Source organism: Pelodiscus sinensis, chromosome 21 (genome assembly GCF_049634645.1).
Source record: "Pelodiscus sinensis isolate JC-2024 chromosome 21, ASM4963464v1, whole genome shotgun sequence".
Taxonomy (NCBI): Eukaryota; Metazoa; Chordata; order Testudines; family Trionychidae; genus Pelodiscus; species Pelodiscus sinensis.
In genome coordinates, this window is record NC_134731.1 from 5,848,738 (window position 1) to 5,869,512 (window position 20,775).

Sequence of the window (20,775 nt, forward strand, 5' to 3'; positions counted from 1 at the left end):
GTCGCCGGAGACGGGGTGGGGGCGCAGCCGCGCTGAAGCCTGGCAGCCGGCGATGGCGGCCGTGGCGGCGTTAGGGGCTGCGGGCCCATGAGGCGGCCCAGGCCCCGCAGACTCAGCAGAGCGAGGAAGGGGCGGCCGGGGGCGCTGCTCGCACCCAGGCCATGGCGGGCGTGTTCGACATCGACCTGGACCAGCCCGAGGACGCGGTTTCGGACGAGGAGCTGGAGGATGGGGTGAGGGGGGAGCCGGCCAGGGGCTATGGCGGGCGGGGGGAGCCGGAGCCGGCCAGGGGCTGCAGGGAGAGGGCCTCGCCGGGGGGGCCCCGCGGCAGCACCTGGCGACGGGGAGCTGAGGCGCGGGCCGGGCCGGGCCGGCGACGGGCTTGCGGGAAGGGCCCGCCGCAGTGAGGGGCGCAGAGGAGACTGACAGGGGCCGGCCTAGCGGGCGGGAGCGGAGGGTCCCGTCTGGCTGAGCTGCTGCGCGCTTCTGTGGCAACGGCTGCGCCGCCCATGGCGGGGTTGCCGCGCCGGGGGTGCAGCCGCAGGGGCTCGCCGGCGACGCGTCACCTGGCGGCAACTCTAGGCCATTGCCGCTCGGGTGGCCGCTCGTTTCACCGCCGAGGTGCCCCGCTCAGGTGACACGCTCCTTTCCCCCTCCTCAAGCGGGGGGGTTTCCTCCCGCTCCCAGCTTTTTAAGGGGACGGCTCAGACCTGCCCGCTGCTGCTGCGGGACATTTATGTCAGGGGTAGAACTCAATCCTGTAGTAAAGAAAATACCTTTGAATTGGACCAAGTCTTAAGTAGCTCAATCATGGTTTCTTTTTCGAAGCATAGATTTCTTGAGCGAAGAATGATCAGTGATTACATAATAGCTGACTGGCCATAATATGCCATACTAAATATGAAAATGAATGAAAGGGTTGTTTTACCCTTCTTAGTATATAATTAAAAAAACAGAACTACTTGGTTTTGGATCAAAATAGTTTGAAGTGTCCCACACATTACACTAGCCCAGAAATGCAATTCTGTATTGTAAATGCTATTCTATATCTGTAACTCTTGCTTCTGTGCTAACCTTCATACTCAGAGATGGCATGGTATTTACCAGAGGTAGCTTTTACTTTCCTGGGAAAAATGAATGAGTCCTAGTTTATGGCATTTTCTGCCCTTAAAAACTATTTTGTTAATGTGTACCATATTACACTTAGTTTATATTTTCAAATTGTGGTTATATTGGACAGTATATTCATAGATTAGTATTTACAAATTAAAAGTAAAATTAGTGGTTGTAAAGGTAACTATGCAATTATAACACTGAACATTTATCTGAATGTATACATTTTGATTTAGTATTTTCTCAAGGATGTCATACATGTTATGGTTTATTTCATGTTTCAATAGTGTGTAGACAGAAGTAATACACATTTGATTATATGAAAACAGCAACAATGCAGAGGTGTGGGCTTGAAGCATTAAGCAATCAGAAGTATACAGCATTTCAGACTACCCTTCAGGTCCATTTGGCAATCTAGCATTCTATGGAAGAAAATTAACTTTGATGTAGTGAATAGACAGAGACTATTTCTCCATTTTTGAATGGTGTATCTAGAAATTTGCTGGATACCAATACAATTATTTTTCCCAGATTTCTGATATAAGATGGTATTTACTGTTCCTGTGGCCAAACTACATTTTCCCAGGGAATTATCAAGCCTGTGAGAAGTGCACAGGTTAGTTGATAGTGACTACTAGGTACAGAAGAGCGATGATTGCTACAGCCTCTCCAAAATAAACTGTGTGTCTCATCTTAAGTCAGGCCTCTATTACTTTGACAATACCATATTGCTCTTGATACCACTATAGTCTGAAAACAGTTGCTTACAGTATTTTTACACAGCTTGTTTGTCAATATAAAGAATTCCTCTGGCTAACTGTAGCCAATATAATTTCTCACTTTACTGATGTTGCTCCCAGGGTCCGGTCTTGAACCGAAAAAATAGCTGGCTATAAATGTTCCTTATTTCACACCTTGAAGGCTGTTAGCAATCTCTGACAGTCCATGAGAGTGAGCAAATTGCGGTCCTAGAGGTCCCAAAAGTTTAACCATAGGAACTAAGAGTTAGAGAATCCTGGTTCATCAACTATTAGGACTGTACTATCTAATAAATGTGGGTATATTTGCAGCACAGTTTCCAGTGGTGTTAATGCCTATTAACAGCAAACTTAGCTTGCAGCGAGGATGAACAAACTTGTAGTTCTGGGAGGCAATCAGATTCAGTTTGACATTTTTAATGTTAGTAACACGGGGGGAGGGGAAGCAAAATAAGACTTTTGAACAGTAAATAAAAGTAGTAACACTGTAGACTTAATATAGTTAAAGCAAAACATAAAAATACAAGAGGAAATGATTGGAGGTGGGAGGATCAACAGGAAAGCATGGGCTTTACTGAAAACTGCCTCTAGGTGGCATAATATGTAACATTGAGGAACATAAAGACATCTAACTGAATGTGAAAGCTGCATTAGACTAGGTAATCTTGCAGTTGGAAAGTTTTCACTCCAAAGAGCTATCCTAGCAGCAGCAAGAGTAAGTGCTGTTACAGCTGTGCCTACAGATACTGCTAGTCTAGGAAATGAAATTCCTTGAATGAAATTATCTTGTTGAACACTGGTCATGTCCCGAGGATGCTGGACTAGAGAGATTCAACCTGTAATAATAGATCTTTATTAATTGTGATAATTTGGAAAAACCAGAGAAGGCTTATTTGTTTAAGAAAAATTTGCTGTAACAGCATTAACATTCAACCTGTGTGGTGTTTTTTTTTGATAACCAGATACTTTGCTGCAACTATATTACAGTCTTTAATGTGCAGGGCTGACAGCAAGAGCCCCACTGTTGTCAGCTTGGATAAATGGAGTTCTACTGTACTAACTAGTAAAAAGTGTGTTGTGAGCCTCAAAATATGGACTGTACAAAGTATGCCAATTAAAATCAGAATTGCAGTGGAAGCCTAATAGTGAAGGATCTGCAATATCATGAATTAAGTAGGGCCTTGCTTCTTGAATATTTTGCAATATAAAAATGAAAATTGTAACTTTCACACCTGTGTATGACTTTCCTTCTCTAAGTCTTCAGAAATGTCATAGTTAATTCACTGTTGTTTGTTTCTAGTCCTCTTAGTCATTTGGTTCCACAAGTCAGAATCTTTAGAGAGAAGTTTTGTACAGAATAGAAATAATTATATTATGAGTCTTGTTCACCAAAATTCTTACATGGATGTAAAAACAAAAATTACAACACCACTGCATAGTTACAAGGGCTTTCTGGAGTTGGATTCAGTGCTGCAAGTATAAACATAATCGGATAGCTGCAGTTAGCTAAAAAGTAGTGGATCGCATGGCTTTTGTTGTGTCATCTTTGGGAATTTTGTAGCTTTCTTTCAGAACTCTGTGAAAGCTTTGTGAAAGCTTTATGAAAACCTATCATAATTTATTGCGTTTGACTTCTTGGCCAGCGTAGCAGATTTTAGAGCTAAATTAGTTAACCGTGACATGGTTTTGTTTTTAAATAAAAAATACCATTCTTCTTTACCCACTTTTTGTTTATAGTTATGCTGTTATTGTAGTGACTCTCTTAAACATTCTCCCCCTGTACCCAGGGTCAATTAAGTGAAAGCATGGATCATGGAGGAGTTGGCCAATATGAAATGTAAGTTTCTCTTAGAAAACATTTCTATATTATTCATGCTAACTACAAATGCTTTTTTCCTTTTTCCTAATTCAATAGAAAAGTTTATTGGATTTTTAATAGGTATATCTTAACAAAAGAATTCCATGAAGAAATTGATAACAATCTGCTGGTATCTTACATTTTTATGTTACTTTTCCCTACACTTTTTACTTTATTGGAATACTATTTGTGATCAGGCTCATTCAGACGTATTAAATGTTAATAATATAGTGCACTTTTATAAAAGTTAATTCAGAGATCACAAATGACTTTACATGCCTTAAGTTCCTGAATACACATTTAAACATGGCTTTACCCAAAAGCATTAATTTTATGACATGCTTTCCTAACAAGAATCATAGACTCCATTTTATTATACATCAATTTATTACCTGTCAGGGGGCGGGGGGGACGAAGGGTTGGAAAAACTCCATTCGGGTTTGAATAATTTAATTATATATAAAATTTTGCAGCCCCTGTGAAGTGGTATATATTATCAATTTTACAGAAGAGTCTGACAATGATGGAGAGATTCCGGTGTTTGTAAGTTCACAGGGCAAACCAAAGGCAGATAAGGGAATAGAATTCAGAAGTTCTGACTTCAGAGTTGTTTAGACAACATTGCTGCTGTTAAGTCTAATTAAAATTATCTTGGTTGCTTCAGGGCCAAGTCTGTAAATGCATCATGTTGGAAGACTCAATGAGAACATGCTAGTGACACAGCTAAAACACAGTTCAGATTTGTCAGCGTGGATAGGAACAAGCTGTGTTACTGACTTTACGCTACAGCCCTGCAAAGTGTAATGTAGAAACATCTTCTGCTTTGGCAATATTGACCTATATTTTAGTTTAAAGTTACTGTGTCGGAGGTATTTTTTCAAGATAGTAAGACTTTCGTCCTGTAAATATGACCCTACAAATCACACCTGGGAGTCCTATAACTTTTAATGGAATTTATTAACCTAATTTTTATCTTAAGGGTAGCAGCAGTGCTCCTCAATTAACTGAATTGCCAAGAGTGTCTGTTTCAGTCTACAGAAAATGTACACTTTTATAAAATGTCATTTCAGGAAATGCATGGCACTGTGAATCCTAAGAACTTTCTGCGTTATGCAAGCTACCATTCATCACTATACATACATATTAATAGAATTCCTTGTGTTATAATTCTGGTCACCTCCTATGCAGACTATCAGTTTTTCCTTTGCATGACTTAATGCAGGGAAATGTGCATAATTATTCTTTCTTTAACTTGAGTTAATTTTGTGATACACTGTTTTGTCTTATTCAGCGGCATGGAACATTGTGAGAAATTTGAAATTTCGGAAACTAGTGTAAACAGAGGTCCAGAAAAAATCCGACCAGAATGCTTTGAGTTACTACGTGTACTTGGCAAAGGTGGTTATGGAAAGGTATGAAATCTTCATCTTGGAAAATCTATTATCCCATTACACTGGAGGAAATTAAAGGGTTTTCTTGCTGGCTGCTTGTTACATAGCCCAACGCTTATATTCTGTTCCCAGAAAAATTCTGCCAATGCAGATGTAGACAGGTGTTCAATATGAATCACAATTCTTTTTTATTGACAAAGCATTTGATCAGAACTATATTTAGTGACTGTAATCCGTTTCATAGCTTTGCCACCATTTGACAATAAAATAATTTAAAGACTATATTAGAATTCTAACTGCCACTGTGACTTTTAAGGAACTTATTTACCTTGTGTTCTACAGGTTTTTCAAGTACGAAAAGTAACAGGAGCAAATACTGGAAAAATTTTTGCCATGAAAGTTCTTAAAAAGGTAACTTGGCCTTCATTTGACTTCTTTCTAAATCCAAAAAGGAGGGTTGTCCCCTTTGCAATATACTATATAATATTTGTTCTAATGTGCCAAGATTGAGCGTTTGTCATTAATTTATTAAAACTAATCTTTATATTAATTTAAAATTGGAATATATATTTATCACATTTTCTATAACATTTGTGTTTCTAGACAATTGATCACTTTTTTAGTTTTAACATGTGACTTCATATTTAACAATGCAAGAAAAACTAAGCAGTTTATCATGTTGCTGACTCAAAGTATGATTGTGACAATATGCATAAAATGTCTAGATTTTATAAATTGGGAGTGGGGCTCTACATAGTATTTCTCCTCATTTAGGAATCCTGTATTTTTCACTCTCATCACTTTTCTTTGTTCTTTAGGCAATGATTGTAAGGAATGCAAAAGATACAGCACATACAAAGGCTGAGCGTAATATCTTGGAAGAAGTGAAGCATCCCTTCATTGTAGATTTAATTTATGCCTTTCAGACTGGTGGAAAACTCTACCTCATCCTTGAGTATCTCAGTGGTAAGTGTATTCAGTTTTGCTACACAGGACCTTTTCAGTATCCCTTATTTTAATCTAGAATCTGAAAAGTTCCTATTCCTAAAATCCCTGCTGAATGCTCGTAGTTGACTTAAATTATTCTGCACATTTTCATTATTAATGCGAAACCCATAACTCAGTTTATATAAACAGCATATCAAAACTGATATTAAGAATATCTTTAGGGAAGTAACGGGGATGCACAGATAGCAGGACCCTGGAGACTAAATTCCTGTTCTGACTCCTAGTTGATACTTCCTGAACTAAGTGACTGTTCATCATTTTTCACACATTAACAGCCCTGGATTAAAACAGCTTTCTGCAGAGCATAATTTCATCTTCTGTCCTTTGATAAGTGAAGGTAGCTTTCTAGTAATGGTGAGAAATAAAAAATGTATTTTCAATAGCAAAGCAACAGAAATATGGATTCTTCTAACATCTTACTTTTCCCCTTGTAGGAGGAGAACTATTTATGCAGTTAGAGAGAGAGGGAATTTTTATGGAAGACACAGCCTGGTATGTGAAACAAAATTGGCACTTTTGGGGCTCAGTAGAATTTGAGAGGAATACTTAAGTGATTCATTTTATGACTTAAAACGCACAACTATATATTAATCTAGTGAGTTAAGAGGTACAATGTTGTTGGAGGAGGGGATGATTGTCTGTTTCATTCTTACACTGTTACATTTCTGACCAGCTGAAATGGAATGGCATCACAGTCTGAGATGGGGGTGGGCAAGACAGCCTCCGCAGGCTGCATGCGGCCCGCCAAGCCAGTTGATCCAGCCCGCAGCTGTCTTGCCACTCTCCTGTCCTCACATCATTCAAGACCTGGGGATGGGGGAGTGTGCGAAATCTCCTCCCTCCCCCCCCCCCCACACACACACACCAGGGGCACGGGGCATCATAGGGAACCACCAACTGTTCAGAACAGCTGGCAGTTCTCTCTAGGCACCACATGCCCCAGGCAGGGCAGGGGCAGGGACAGGGGTGAGAGACTTCATTCGCTCCCATGCCTCCAGACCTTGATTTGCCTGGGGATGGGGGAAGCATGCGAAGTCTCCTCTCACTGTGTGTGGCGCTTAGAGGGGAATTGCCAGCTGTTTGAAACAGCTGGCAGCTCTCTCTAAGAGGCAGAGGGCAAAGATTTCATGCACTCCCCAACCCCAGGTCAGTCAGGGTCTGTGGGTAGGGGAGCACGAGAAGTCTCCTGGCCCTTCCCCTTCCGCCTAAGGGCCCCCCCCTTTTTCAGTAATTACTTCCCACCTTTTGTCTGAGAGATTTCACTGCCCACCCTATTGAAGGGTGGGTATTGCTGTGTTGTATTGGAACTTTAGGCATATGATTGCAGAGGGGATGCACTTGAGTTGGTGGGGAACAGCAGCCTATATCTGCCTTTCTAGGAGCCTTCTGCATGAAAGAAATGTTCAAAATCTTGCTTTTGGTGCACAAAAGTGTGAAAGTTTATAGCTTCTGGTTGCTGCAGTTCAATTTAAGAAGTGATGTGATTGGTGTATTTATCCCACTTTTTGAGAGCACGTGAAGAAAGAGCTGAAGTTTTATTTAAAGATCATTCTGCTAAGAGAACCTTTTCAATAGCTATATTTCACGCATGACATAAGTAAATGAAGTGTACTTTCTCAATTAAGCTTTACACAGCACGCAAGAGGGGATGAAAGCTCTGCCTTCCCACAATAGTCTGTGTGAGTGTTTTGGAACAGCTCAGATTTGTATATATAGCATTGCAGCTTTATGCTATAGACAGCACTGCAGGGCATAGCTTCCCACTTCCTTTCCCAGAACAGGGGATCAGTTTAAAGTAAGACTTAATGACGGGCAAATTCAGATCACAGCAAAAAATATTAAAGACAGAGTAACTAAAATGAACCTAAAGCTGATGGTGTAATTGTGTTATTGCATTGTGTCCCTATACCCTTTGGCAAAGAAACCTCAATAGCATAATTATTCTAATGACACTTTCAAGGAATCATTGGTGTGTTCTAACAAGTGTAATTGTTTTAGTGCTTAAGATGCTTTGTGTGGATGAACGAGTTTAATTGTATCAAATCTCTTGTTTCAGCTTTTACTTGGCAGAGATCTCAATGGCTTTGGGGCACTTACATCAAAAAGGAATCATCTATCGAGATCTGAAGCCGGAAAATATCATGCTAAATCATCAAGGTGGAAATATAATAAACAATTATGTAGCCAATAATTCTCTCAAAATCCTTTCTCAAAGGTCACAGAACAATATAAAATTACCTCAGAAAACTGTTATTACTGTTTTCCTTTCTTCCTGCTATATCCAAACAAGTAGCTGTCATTGGCTATGCTCTAGTCATGGCATACAGTTCATTGTAGTAGTTACTAGGGATGTTAAATATTGGTTAATTGAATAGTCAATTAACCTCATGAATTCTTATCAGTTAGTTGACTATTCTATTGTCCCTGGGCAGCCCCTGTCTAGGGGGAGGGGTCTGAGCTCCCGGGCCCAGCATAAACTGGAACAGCCGGGCTGCTGGCCCGCCTGGTTCCTAATACACTTTAAATGCAGAGCCGCAGCAGGGGTAGGCCCAGTACCCAGTGCAAGCTGGGCTGCTGGCCAGCCTGCTAAAAAATTTACTGGCAAAGGGACGTGTGTGGGGGGGAAATGCGTGTAGTCTATAGCATTAACCTATAAGCTTTTGCTTATCGGTTAATCGACTCTACTATTACAACCCTACTAGTTACAGTACATTAGTACTGGAGGTGGCAGAACAAATAGGTCAAGAAGTTGCAAGAGACTTTTAGGGTAAGCCCACTGAAGACTTTTGCATTCCATAGTGTGATAGTCACAAGTGACTGAGTCACCTATCCATGATATTTGAATTCAAACCTGTTCTGTATTTTTTGTGTTTACAAATAACTATGCTAACAAGTTTTAAAACCCTGTCATTTGATCATGGCAGCAAGTCCAAAGCTCTGTGTGTGTTTAAACCCTAATGCCTGCAGCACTATTGATCAGTTTCAGCAAATTCTGGCATTAAAGGGCTTAAAAGACTACTTTTAAGTAAGCTGGTTTCCAAAGTCTGGATTAAGCATAAGACTAAATGACTTGATTTCATCTGGGCAGCAGTGGAGTCTTTTGTAGACATATTGTTTTCTTATATGTAAAAACTTTGTATATGAATAATAAAAAAAAATCATGGTGCCAAATAATTAACAACTTGATTCTGTATGACTGGGAATAAGCTCATATAAAGAGAGTCTGGAAGCTGCTGCTTAGATGTATTTGTTTCTTAGTGCCTAACTAGTAGAAGGGTTGCAATAAGATGTGAGCATCTCGTTCATTGAGAGTTACTACAGGTCTAAGAAATGAAAACAAAACATGAAGACACTTTTTCTATTGGTTTAAGATTGTCTTGGTGGCTTTGCTATGTTTATGTTCCTCTTCACTGGACCTGTATGTAGTTTTCACCCATTTGACCAAAGCTTTTGATAGAGTCAACAGAGGGGATCTGTAGTTTTTTCTAAATAACCTGGGCTGCCCAAGAAGGTTCATACAAATTCATCTGTTCCATGACCACATGACAGTGCAAGTACTTGGCAGTGGTGACTTTTTCAATGCATTTGAAATCTCAAATGGAGTGAAGCAAGGATATGCCCTTGTTCTAGTGCTGTTCAGCTTGTTTGCTTGTGTTTTCAGCCATGCAACATGGGGCTTGGATCAGGGGATATACATCTGCTACCAACTTGATGGCTCTTTCTTTGGACTTTGAAGGCTCAGTGCTAAGACCAGATACTGGAGAGTCTTCTCTTTGAGGCACTTTTTGCAGATGTCTATGAGCCATCAAGGCGCAATCAAGACAACCTTCAGGTCATCATCGATAGATTTTTTTTTTTTTTTAAATCATCTCAGTGCTTCGGCTTCACTGTCAGTCTTGGAAAGACAAAGGACTTGTTCCTAACAACACTACATTCCAGTGTCTCAATGCCAGACGTTTTCATCCAAGAGAGACAGTTGGAAAATGTGATCATTTCAAGTATTTGGGCAGTACTCTCTCAAGTGATGCCTCCTTTGATAACTTACTCTCCAGAATTACTAAAGCCAGTGAGGTCCTTGGCTGACTTTGAACAAAAATTCTTAGCCAGCACATCTGTCATTTCCCCAAATTGAAGAGCTACAGTTCAGCGATGCTAATTTTCTCTTCTGAATGGATCTGAAACATGGACTCTTTATAGACATCGCTATAAACAGCTTGAGCAATTTCACATACACTCTCTTCTCAATAATTAGCATTTGCTGGCAGGACAGAGTGACTGATATTAAGGTCCTTGAGAGAAAAAACACAGCCAGCATTGAGGAAATGTTATTGACAGCACAATTTAGGTGACCTAATATGCCATCTGAATGGAAGATGCCCATCTCCCAAAATAAATCTTGTATGGGAAGCTGAGTCTGCAAATAAAGGAAGGGTCAGCCTTTTATAATCACTTCAAAGATAGTCTGAAGAGCAGTCTCTAGTGAGTTGGTATCAATCCCAAAGAACTTGACCAAATGGCTCAAAACAGGACTCGTTGGCGGTCTCTTGTAAAATCAGCATGTGACAAGTTTGAGCAGGGTGCAATGAAAAAGACACAGAGATGCATCATCAAATATTGATGACTTATGGATAACTCTGTGCATCAGGATTTGGACTGTGAGGGCATATGAGAATGGCCTCATCATCAGTGATGGTCTATCTAATATACGTACACACAATGTCAACATTTCTTCAGGCAAAGATAAGCCTGTACCTTTACAGACTATATTTTAAGATTTTTTTTTTAAATAAAGTAATTTTTCAATCTTGTCATATCAACAGATGTGGACTCTGCCTCCTGGGAAATGTTCTGTTTCCTTATAGACAAGGAAAGACATATTTATATTCTCCATTTTATAAATGACATTTATGTTGAGTTGCTGATATCCATGTGATTGTGTTGTCAGAATTCAGAGTGGTTTTAGAATTAGATATTTTCTTTTATTTCAGGTCATGTTAAACTAACAGACTTCGGACTATGTAAAGAGTCTATTCATGATGGAACAGTCACACACACTTTCTGTGGAACAATAGAATACATGTGAGCTGCATGATGAAACAGAAAAGTATTACTCTGGTCTGGGGGTAATGGCTAAATTTTACCTTTTTTAACTGATGGTTCAATATGTTCAGTTATGGAACTTTCAGATTATGAATGTGGATTATGTTTAAAAACTTGAAACCTGAACCATAATTAAATGTTTAATAAAATACTTTCCTATTTCTAATTTTTCTCACTTTAGGGCTCCTGAAATCTTGATGAGAAGTGGGCATAATCGTGCTGTGGACTGGTGGAGTTTGGGGGCATTGATGTATGACATGCTGACTGGCGCAGTAGGTGCACAGTTAAAAACTGCATGCATTTTATTCTACATGACTGATCATTCAGGTGTAGGTGTAGATAGATGTGTGTGTGTGTGTACTTATCAACTGCTGGTGCGAAACCCAATTAAAAATGGCTAAATCATGGTCTTGTGCTGTTCTGTAATAGCCCAAGAAATACTTAGTCACATGTGAATCAGTTATCCCTGTTTCACAAGTGGCTGAAACTAGCCCTGTACCAAGTATGCAAATGAAGAGAACAGAATAGGTTTTTGTTAATGGCAGTGGTTCTCAAGCTATGGATCGTGAGTTCTTTTTTATGGGGTCACTTAAGGCACTGGGGTCATGTAATGTTTGTTGTTGGGAGAGGGGTTGCAGTGCAGTGATAGAGAGCAACTGTGTTATAGTTTGTCACATGTTGTGTTTTTCATCACACTGCAATTATGTTTTTTCAGCCCCCGTTCACTGGGGAGAACCGAAAGAAAACCATTGACAAGATTCTCAAATGTAAACTCAACTTGCCTCCCTACCTCACGCAAGAAGCCAGAGATCTGCTTAAAAAGGTAGTTTTAATTGTTAATCCTACACATATATGCAAATGTTAGAAACATATTGATCAAAATTGCTATGCTGCTTTTTTTCCAGGTGAATCATAGTGCTGCTATATTTCAATCAACTTAATCTTTTAATGGAGCTTGGTTCAGTCTTCAAGTTGCATGAGGCAGAAAATAATGCTTTGTTTGAAAACACCTTTCTGAAGTTCTGAGACCTGTCTTAACGTTGTTTAGAGACAAGGTAGGTGAGATAATATCTTACTGAACAAACTTTTGTTGGAGGGAAAGAGAAGCTTGTGAGCTTATGCAGAGCATTTCTATATAAGCTCAAAAGATTCTTTCTCCAACAGAAGTTGGTCCAATAAAATATAACTCACCCACCTTGTGTCTAGTATCCTGGGGCCAAAATAATGGTAATTATTAAAGTTGTTTGTAATTTCACTGTATAACTACGAAGCGGTTAGACCAAATAATATTTTAACACAGATGTAAAATATTTCTATTAATGATAATTAGAAGAAATACTTGTTATAAAAATTGATTTAACCATTTCAATAAATAGTTTCCTTGGTGTTTTTCTCCTCTAAGCTGCTAAAAAGAAATGCTGCCTCACGTCTAGGAGCTGGTTCTGGAGATGCTGCAGAAGTTCAGGTAGATTTTGTTGAATATCTCTTGATTATTTTATTGAGAAACAAGATACAAGGACTACCCAAGAAGAATAGACCTGGAACATGTAATTTTCTAAGCATAGTGAGAGCAGAGGCATGGATTTATACAAGTGGTTAAATGTTTCCTCTGGGGAATTTAAGAAAGGACTAGATAGATGTTTAAATAATAAAGGGCTCAAGGAAATAGCTAGTGGGGTAAAGATGGAGTGCTAAAGATTTTTTTTCTCTCCTCTCCCATTCACTTTTTTTTTTTTTAAGTTTTCCTACATCTCCTCTCCCCCTTCCTTTATGACTCACTGAACAAGTTGATGCATTGTGGTATTCTAGTGGGTTGGTGAATAACTCACACATTATTACATTTGGGGTTGAGTGTCATTCAGGAAAGATTATTGTTGCTTGCACTCATCATACGAAACAGACATAACTCAGTTCTTACCTCTACAAAATTATTGAATGCTTTTCCCCAGCCTATACAGGTTGGGTTTTCTGACTGTATTTAACTTCACCTGTACACCTCACATCATTCCATATTTTTATAGTGTTATAGTTAATTGCCAGTTTTATGACATTGCTGTTAGAAATAAATATTTTTTGAGAGATGTATATATGCAATGGCACGTTAACCCCATGCTTCCAATCTAGGTTATTTTTTCTGTTTTAATTTCTGATCTGTTCAAATTACGAGAATAATAAACAGAACCAAAGCCTACATATGCCTAAAAGAGACAATAGGCATAATGTGCAGAATAGTAATATTCTGCCATTCCCAGCAAATTATATTAGAAGATGTCAAGTACAGGCAGTCCCCAGGTTACGTACAAGATAGGGACTGTAGGTTTGTTCTTAAGTTGAATCTGTGTGTAAGTCGGAAATGGCGTCCAGATTCAGCCGCTGCTGAAACTGACCAGCGGCTGACTACAGGAAGCCCAAGGCAGAGTTGCTCTGCCCCAGGCTTCCTGGAATCAGCCGCTGATCAGTTTCAACAGGCTGAATCTGGACGCCAGTTCCGACTTACATACAGATTCAACTTAAGAACCCCAGGCGTCCCCAAGTCAGCTGCTGCTGAAACTGATCAGCGGCTGAGTCCAGGAAGCCCGGGGCAGAGCAACTCTGCCTCGGACTTCCTGTAGTCAGCGCTGGTCAGTTTCTGCAGCGGCTGACTTGGGGATGCCTGGAGCAGAGCAGCTAGGGTGCTGCTGGGTTGCTCCAGTAGTGCCGCTCCTCGGCGCTACTGGACCAACCCAGCAGCACCCAAGCTGCTCTGCCCCAGGCGTCCTGATTCAGCCGCTGCTGAAACTGACCAGCAGCGGCTGAATCAGGACGCCTGGGGCAGAGCAGCTGGGGTGCTGCCGGGTTGGTCCAGTAGCACCCAGAGCGGCACTGCAGGACCAACCGGCAGCGCCCCAGCTGCTCTACCGCAGGCGTCCGGAGAAAAGCCTGGTCTGCGGGGGGGGGGGGGGGGGGAAGCACTAGCTATGGGCCTCCCCCCTCCCCCCCCAGCAGACCAGGGAGACGCGGGCGGCGGACCGAGACGCACCGCGGTCCCGCCGCCCGGGTCCTCCGCAGCTTTGCTCCGCGTCTCCCTGGTCTGCTGGGGGGGCTCCCCCCCCAGCAGACCAGGGAGACGCGGACCAGCTTTTCTCGCCCCGGAGGACGTGGGTGGCGGGACCGCGGTGCATCTGGGCGTCCCGCGGCTCCCGTCCTCCAGGGTGAGAAAAACCCGGTTCGTAACATAAGTCGGATCTGTGTAACTTGGGGACTGCCTGTACTGAGAAGCTCTCACCAATCATTAGCTGTCATCCTTATGTTCTAAATGATGGTAAATTTCCCTAAATGTATGTATTTAGAAAATGTCACTTTCTAAAAAGTCAATACATCTGCCAAACATAGACCAGCCTTTTTGTTGATGATGGTAGTTGATTTTTGCATCTGTGAAGTTAAATAAATTCGGCATGCAATATCCCTTAGACGTTTTTATGTATAGGTTGAACCTCCTTAATCTGGCACTTCCTGGTCCGACATGATTTTAGTTAGCTGGATGTCCACTTACCGTGGGTGTGGCTAAATTTCCCATGGTCCCATAAAGTTTGTTTACAGCCACCAGACCTGGCTCTGTGTTCTGTGCTGTTGTTTAGCTCTAATTTACCCCAGATGTCTTCTATGAGTCCAGTAAATAGTGGAAGTGTTGGTAATGCTGCTAGACAATATTGACCTCCCATAGTTTGGCAAATTCTCTGGTTCTGCACCAGTCAGACTAGAGAGGGTCAACTTATGCTATCACATTGAAATTATGTCTGGTGCAAAGATTGCAGATCTCTTGAGACATCTAGCTAGACTTGTGTAGTGCTGGGGAGGAGCAGGTGGTTGTGGTACATGTAGGTACCAATGTCATAGGGAAGGGAAGGAGAAAGAGATTGAAATCCAGGACCTGTAGGGTAGTGTTCTCTGAAATGCTTCCAGTTCCACGCGCAGAGTCAGGTAGGTAGTCAGAACTTCAGAGTCTCAATGCGTGGATGGAGACGATAGGGGAAGCCTAAATAGGAAGGATGGGCTCCACCTAAACCAAAATGGAATCAGACTGCTGGCACTTAACATTAAAAATGTTGTAGAGCGGTTTTTAAACTAAGGGCTGGGGAAAAGCCGAAGGTGCAGAGGAGCACATGGATCGGAAAGTGACATCTCTTAGAGGAGGGTCTATTAATAGAGATGCTCTATGTCAGGGCTACTCATGCGGCCTGCGGGCTCATAGCCTATTTGTTTGCAGCCTGCGGTGCGGTTTGGGTTTACACAGGACTCAACACGAGGCCCACACGTGGGATTCTTTGAACATGGCCTCCACTATGGTTTGTAACCTATCCTTTAAATCAGCTTCCGTACCTAATGACTGGAAGATAGCTAATGTGATGCCAATATTTAAAAGGGGCTCTAGAAGTGATCCTGACAATTACAGACCAGTAAGTCTAACATCAGTACTAGGCAAATTAGTTGAAACCATAGTAAAGAATAAAATTGTCAGACACGTCAATGAAAATAATTTTTGGGGGGAAAGTCAACATGTTTTCTGTAAAGGGAAATCATGCCTTACTAATCTGCTAGAGTTCTTTGAGCAGGTCAACAAACGTGGACAAGGGGGATCCAGTGGATATAGTACACTTAGATTTCCAGAAAGTCTTTGACAAGGTTCCTCACCAAAAGCTCTTAAGCAAAGTAAGTTGTTATGGGATAAGAGAGAAGCTCCTTTCATGGATTGATAACTGGTTAAAAGACAGGAAACAAAGGGTAGAAATAAATGGTCAATTTTCTGAATGGAGAGAGGTAACTAGTGGGGTCTTCCAAGAGTCTGTCCTGAGACCATTCCTATTCAACTTATTTATAAATGATCTAGAGAAAGGGGTAAATAGTGAAGTGGCAAAATGTGCAGATACCACCAAACTGCTCAAGATAGTTAAGACCAAAGCAGACTGTGAAGAGCTTCAAAAAGATCTCACCAAACTAAGTGACTGGGCAACAAAATGGAAAATGAAATTTTATGTTGATAAGTGTAAAGTAATACACAGTGGAGAAAAAAATCCCAGCTATACGTATAATGTAATGGGTACTAATTTAGCTACAACTACTCAAGAGAGATCTTGGACTTATTGTGGATAGTTCTCTGAGAACATCCACTCAGGCTGTGTCTATACTGGCCACTTATTCCGGAAAATCAGCTGCTTTTCCGGAATAACTTGCCAGCTGTCTACACTGGCCCCTTGAATTTCTGGAAAAGCACTGACGATCTACTGTAAAATCATCAGTGCTTTTCCGGGAAAAACTATGCTGCTCCTATTCGGGCAAAAGTCCTTTTCCGGAAAACTGTTCCAGAAAAGGGCCAGTGTAGACAGCACAGATTTCTTTTCCGCAAAAAAGCCCTGTTCGCGAAAATGACGATCGGGGCTTTTTTGCAGAAAAGTGCGTCTACATTGGCATGGACACTTTTCCGGAAAAAGTGCTTTTCCGGAAAAGCATCCTGCCAATGTAGACGCTCTTTTTCTGGAAATACTTATAACGGAAAACTGTTCCGTTTTAAGCATTTCCGGAAAAGGGTGCCAGTGTAGACGTAGCCTCAGTGTGCAACGGCAGTCAAAAAAGCAAATAGAATGTTAGGAATCATTAAAAAAGGGATAGAGAATAAGACAGAAAATATCTTAACGCCTCTATATAAAACCATGGTATGCCCACATCTTGAATACTGTATATAGATGTGATCGCCTCATCTTAGAAAAGATATATTGACATTGAAAAAGGTTCAGAAAAGGGCAACAAAAATGATGAGGGGTTTGGAACGGGTCTCATATGAAGAAAGATTAAAAAGACTTGGACTTTTCACCTTAGTCTCCTCTTAGTCCAATAGAGGTCTATAAAATCATGACTGGTGTGGAAAAAGCGAATAAGGAAAAGTTATTTACATATTCCCACATTATAAGAACTAGAGGTCACTAAATGAAATTAATAGGCAGTAGGTTTAAAACAAACAGAAGGAAACTTTTCTTCTCTCAGCACGCAGTCAATCTATGGAACTCCTTGCCAGAGGATGTGGTGAAGGCTAGGATTTTAACAGGGTTCAAAAAAAGAGCTAGATAGATTTATAGAGGTTAGTTCCATCAGTGGCAATTCACCAGGATGGGTAGGATTGGTGTCCCTAGCCTCTGTTTCTCTGGAGGTGGGTGACAGGGGAGGAATCACGTGAGGATTACCTGTTGTGTCCCCTCTCTCTGGGGCATCTGGTATTGGCCACTGTCAGCAGACAGGACACTGGGCTGGATGGACCATTGATCTCTCCCAGTATGGCTGTTCTTACATTCTTATAATCAGTTGAGTGACTGTGGTATTACTCAAAATGTAGAGATGCAGTCAATAGAATGACATAGGCAAATGAAATTTCCAGTTTACGTTTCATTAACCTCCGACTGGTTTTTTTTAATCCACTATTTCACTTCTGGTGACAAATGTACACAGTGAAGAGCTGTGAATTTAGAACTTAATTTTGCTAGCTTGTGGAGGTCTCATGACAAAATCCTGATACCATTGCACATTTTTTCTGAAAGTTTATATTTAAAAAATTTTCAACATCCACTTTAAACTAGGGATGTTAAATATTGGTTAACTGAACAGTTGATTAACCTCATGAATTCTTATCAGTTACTCAGCTATTCTGTAGTCCCCAGGGATGGGGTGGGGCTGGCAGCCAGTGCGCTCTGGCCCCAGTCACGAGGAGCCACCTGCCACTCAGTGCTCTGCCTTTGGTGCCAGTTTTAAAACCAGATTTCCTTGCGGACCGGCTGCCTGACTCCCTGCGCTGTTGCCTCTGATAGAGAGGCAGCAGGGTGGCAGCAGCCCATGTCTGGGGAGGACCTGAGCTCCCAGACCCAGCGCGGAACTGAGTCAGGCTGCCTGCCTGCCCGGCTCCTAATACACTTTAAATGCAAGGCCACCAAAGGAGTAGGTCCCAGACCCGGCGCAAGTCAGGATTAAGACGGGTTGCTGGCCAGCCTGCTAAAAAATTTACTGGCGGGGGGAGGGAATGCATGTAGTCTATATAGCATTAACCTTATAAGCTTTTACTTATCAGTTAATTGACTACACTATTACATCCCTATTTTAAACTATGCTTGGGTGTTCTAATGAAGCACTGTAGGATATATAATAGATGCTATATTTGAAGTACACACAATTTTGGAAGGAAAGGAGCCCTAAATTGAGATATAAAAAGACATAGTTTTTCATCAGTCAGTCTCATCTTAGCCAGCTTTATGAACAATAGGAAAATGAGCTATATTTTCCATCTCCAAGGTCAATAAGGATCTTAACTTCTGCCAGGAAGATCAATTATAGCTTTTCATTCTTTTGAATTTTCTTAGGCTCATCCTTTCTTCAGACACATTAACTGGGAAGATCTGCTAGCTCGGAAAGTGGAACCTCCCTTTAAACCATTATTGGTACGTACCTGGAATCCAATAAATTGTTTGTTCCTTGCATGCCTTTAATGGCATTTTTCTCAAACTTTGACCTACCTTATTGGATCTAAAACTCAAAAGTATCTGCTATGCTATCTTTGTAACTTTGCTTGGTTATAATGGCTTTATACTCTGATAAACTGACCCGTATGTTGCAGCTTAAGAACCCTGTTCATAAAACTGTAAAAGCTGCACACTTAATTGAAATAACTTAACTTGTACTCAGCATTGCTAGCAGAGCTAGGGCTAGAACCTTGGTCACCAACAGGTCGATCGCGATCGACTGGTCAATGGCGAGGCCTCAACCAGTCAATGGCGAGGCCTCAACCAGTCAATCGCAAGGCATCATGTCCGCCCCACCCCCATTTCCCTCCCACCCCCGGGAAGCCCCACTACCTACCTTAAGTGAAAATGGAGGTAGTGTCGGCTTCCCGGGATGGGCAGAAGTCCCGCAGCTTAGCGCCACTTCCGGTGATTCCGGAAGTGCTCTAGCTGTTCTGCCGGGTGTACTGCGGGAGGGAGCATTGGCTCCCTGCACCGCACAGGAGGGGTGAGTCAGCCCCGGAACAGGAGCGTGTGGGGTTTCCCTGCGCAGCGGGGGGTGGCAGGGGTGTCGGCCCCGGGACAGGCACGTGTGGGGTTTCCCTGCACCGGGGGGGGGGGGGGTCGGCCCTGGGGCAGGCGCGCGCGGGGTTTTCCTGCGCCGGGTGGGTCGGCCCCGGAGCAGGCATGCGCGGGGCTTCTGTGTGCTGCGGGCAGCAGGGTGGGGAGGTCTGCACGGGGTTTCCCTGCGCCGCGGAGGAGTCGGGCCCGGAGGAGGCATGTGCTGGCTTCCCTCTGGGGGGGGCGAAATCCTGGGAGGAGGCAGATGCAGGGGACTCTCTGCCTCTACTGGCACCCTGCCCCCACTCCCCTGTCCCCAGCCACAGAACTCTGTCCCTATTCCTGTCCCTACTGGCACTCTGTCCCCTGCTGCAGAACCCTGTTCCCTCTCCCCTGCCAGAACCCTGTTCCCTCTCCCCTGCCCCCAGCTGCAGAACTCTGTCCCCACAAAATGTATAATTATAAATACTTCATTTTAGATTTAAATAGCACGAATAAAAAAGACCATTTATTTCATAACTATAAACATGTGATTTTAATTTAATATCTCACATAATTTAAAAATAAACTTTATCAGAGTGTGTAAGTAAGGGCTGGGGATAGCAAGTGATGGGCAGGAGGAGAATAGAGAGGGCGGGGCTTCAAGGAAGGGGCGGGGCGGTAGATGTTCACTTGTTCTGAGATTTCAAAAGTGATCTTGAGTGTAAAAAGGTTGGAGACCACTGGGCTAGAAGAAACTATCCATCTTAGAGCTTTCCATAAGATTCTTTTGGGAACTGATGCCAGTATATACACTCAAGAATTAAAAGGCCTTATGATTATTCTTCTACAGACACTTACCATTGTACAAAGGATACTGGATAGCATTACTGTGTTACGCCCACTTCTGCTACTCTGTTCTATCCTCGGGGTCGGAGCTTGCTTTTTTAAATAGACATGGGGCAGGAAACCCAGCACAGAATCAGAGTAGACTTTTCCTTCTTAGTTTTACTTGTTTTCCTTTAATCACTGATTGTGGAGCAGTTGATTTCAATTTTACATTCTCCCATTTATAACCTGGCTATATAAGCTCAAAGGTGCTGTTTTCCTGAATTTGTTTCTAAGACTCTAACATTCTGTCAATACTTGGCAAAAACTGAAATTTTCAGTAGTCTCTCAGTAAAATATGAATCAAGTCACTTTATTCAGCATCTTGAGTGTTACCTCGCTCAATTTATCCTGCGTATAATTTTACAAGCATCATTTAACTTCAAAGTGGCAATGTTGTGAATAAGGCCCAAGCCTCAAATCTATTGGACTGCAGTCTAAAAAAGAGGCCGATATTTATGAAAATGTCGCCTGTACAAGATGGCTAAACTTGCATCTTATAACTTCAGCAAATTCTGTAGTGTGCTAATCAGTTATACTAACCAGATTCCTAAAGTTAGGCAAAATCTCTGTACAATTATGAAGCTAAAATTAACAATCAC

At 41.9% G+C, this 20,775-nt stretch overlaps 1 protein-coding gene across 2 annotated transcripts in view; it reads left to right on the plus strand.

Moving 5' to 3' along the window:
• The first annotated feature begins 9 nt into the window (after positions 1 to 9).
• The window catches only part of RPS6KB1 (ribosomal protein S6 kinase B1), a 31,114-nt gene continuing 10,348 nt past the window's right edge, over positions 10 to 20,775 (plus strand). For both annotated transcript variants that reach the window (XR_012897049.1, XM_006138647.4), the window contains exons 1-12: positions 10 to 233; positions 3,659 to 3,708; positions 5,021 to 5,141; positions 5,463 to 5,531; positions 5,939 to 6,086; positions 6,563 to 6,620; positions 8,185 to 8,285; positions 11,117 to 11,207; positions 11,410 to 11,500; positions 11,944 to 12,051; positions 12,631 to 12,693; positions 18,608 to 18,685. Coding sequence is in view for 1 of the 2 variants with exons in the window: in XM_006138647.4 (XP_006138709.2) it covers positions 162 to 233; positions 3,659 to 3,708; positions 5,021 to 5,141; positions 5,463 to 5,531; positions 5,939 to 6,086; positions 6,563 to 6,620; positions 8,185 to 8,285; positions 11,117 to 11,207; positions 11,410 to 11,500; positions 11,944 to 12,051; positions 12,631 to 12,693; positions 18,608 to 18,685 (1,050 nt within the window). In the remaining variant the exon portion in view is untranslated. The remainder of the gene's footprint in view (positions 234 to 3,658; positions 3,709 to 5,020; positions 5,142 to 5,462; positions 5,532 to 5,938; positions 6,087 to 6,562; positions 6,621 to 8,184; positions 8,286 to 11,116; positions 11,208 to 11,409; positions 11,501 to 11,943; positions 12,052 to 12,630; positions 12,694 to 18,607; positions 18,686 to 20,775) is intronic.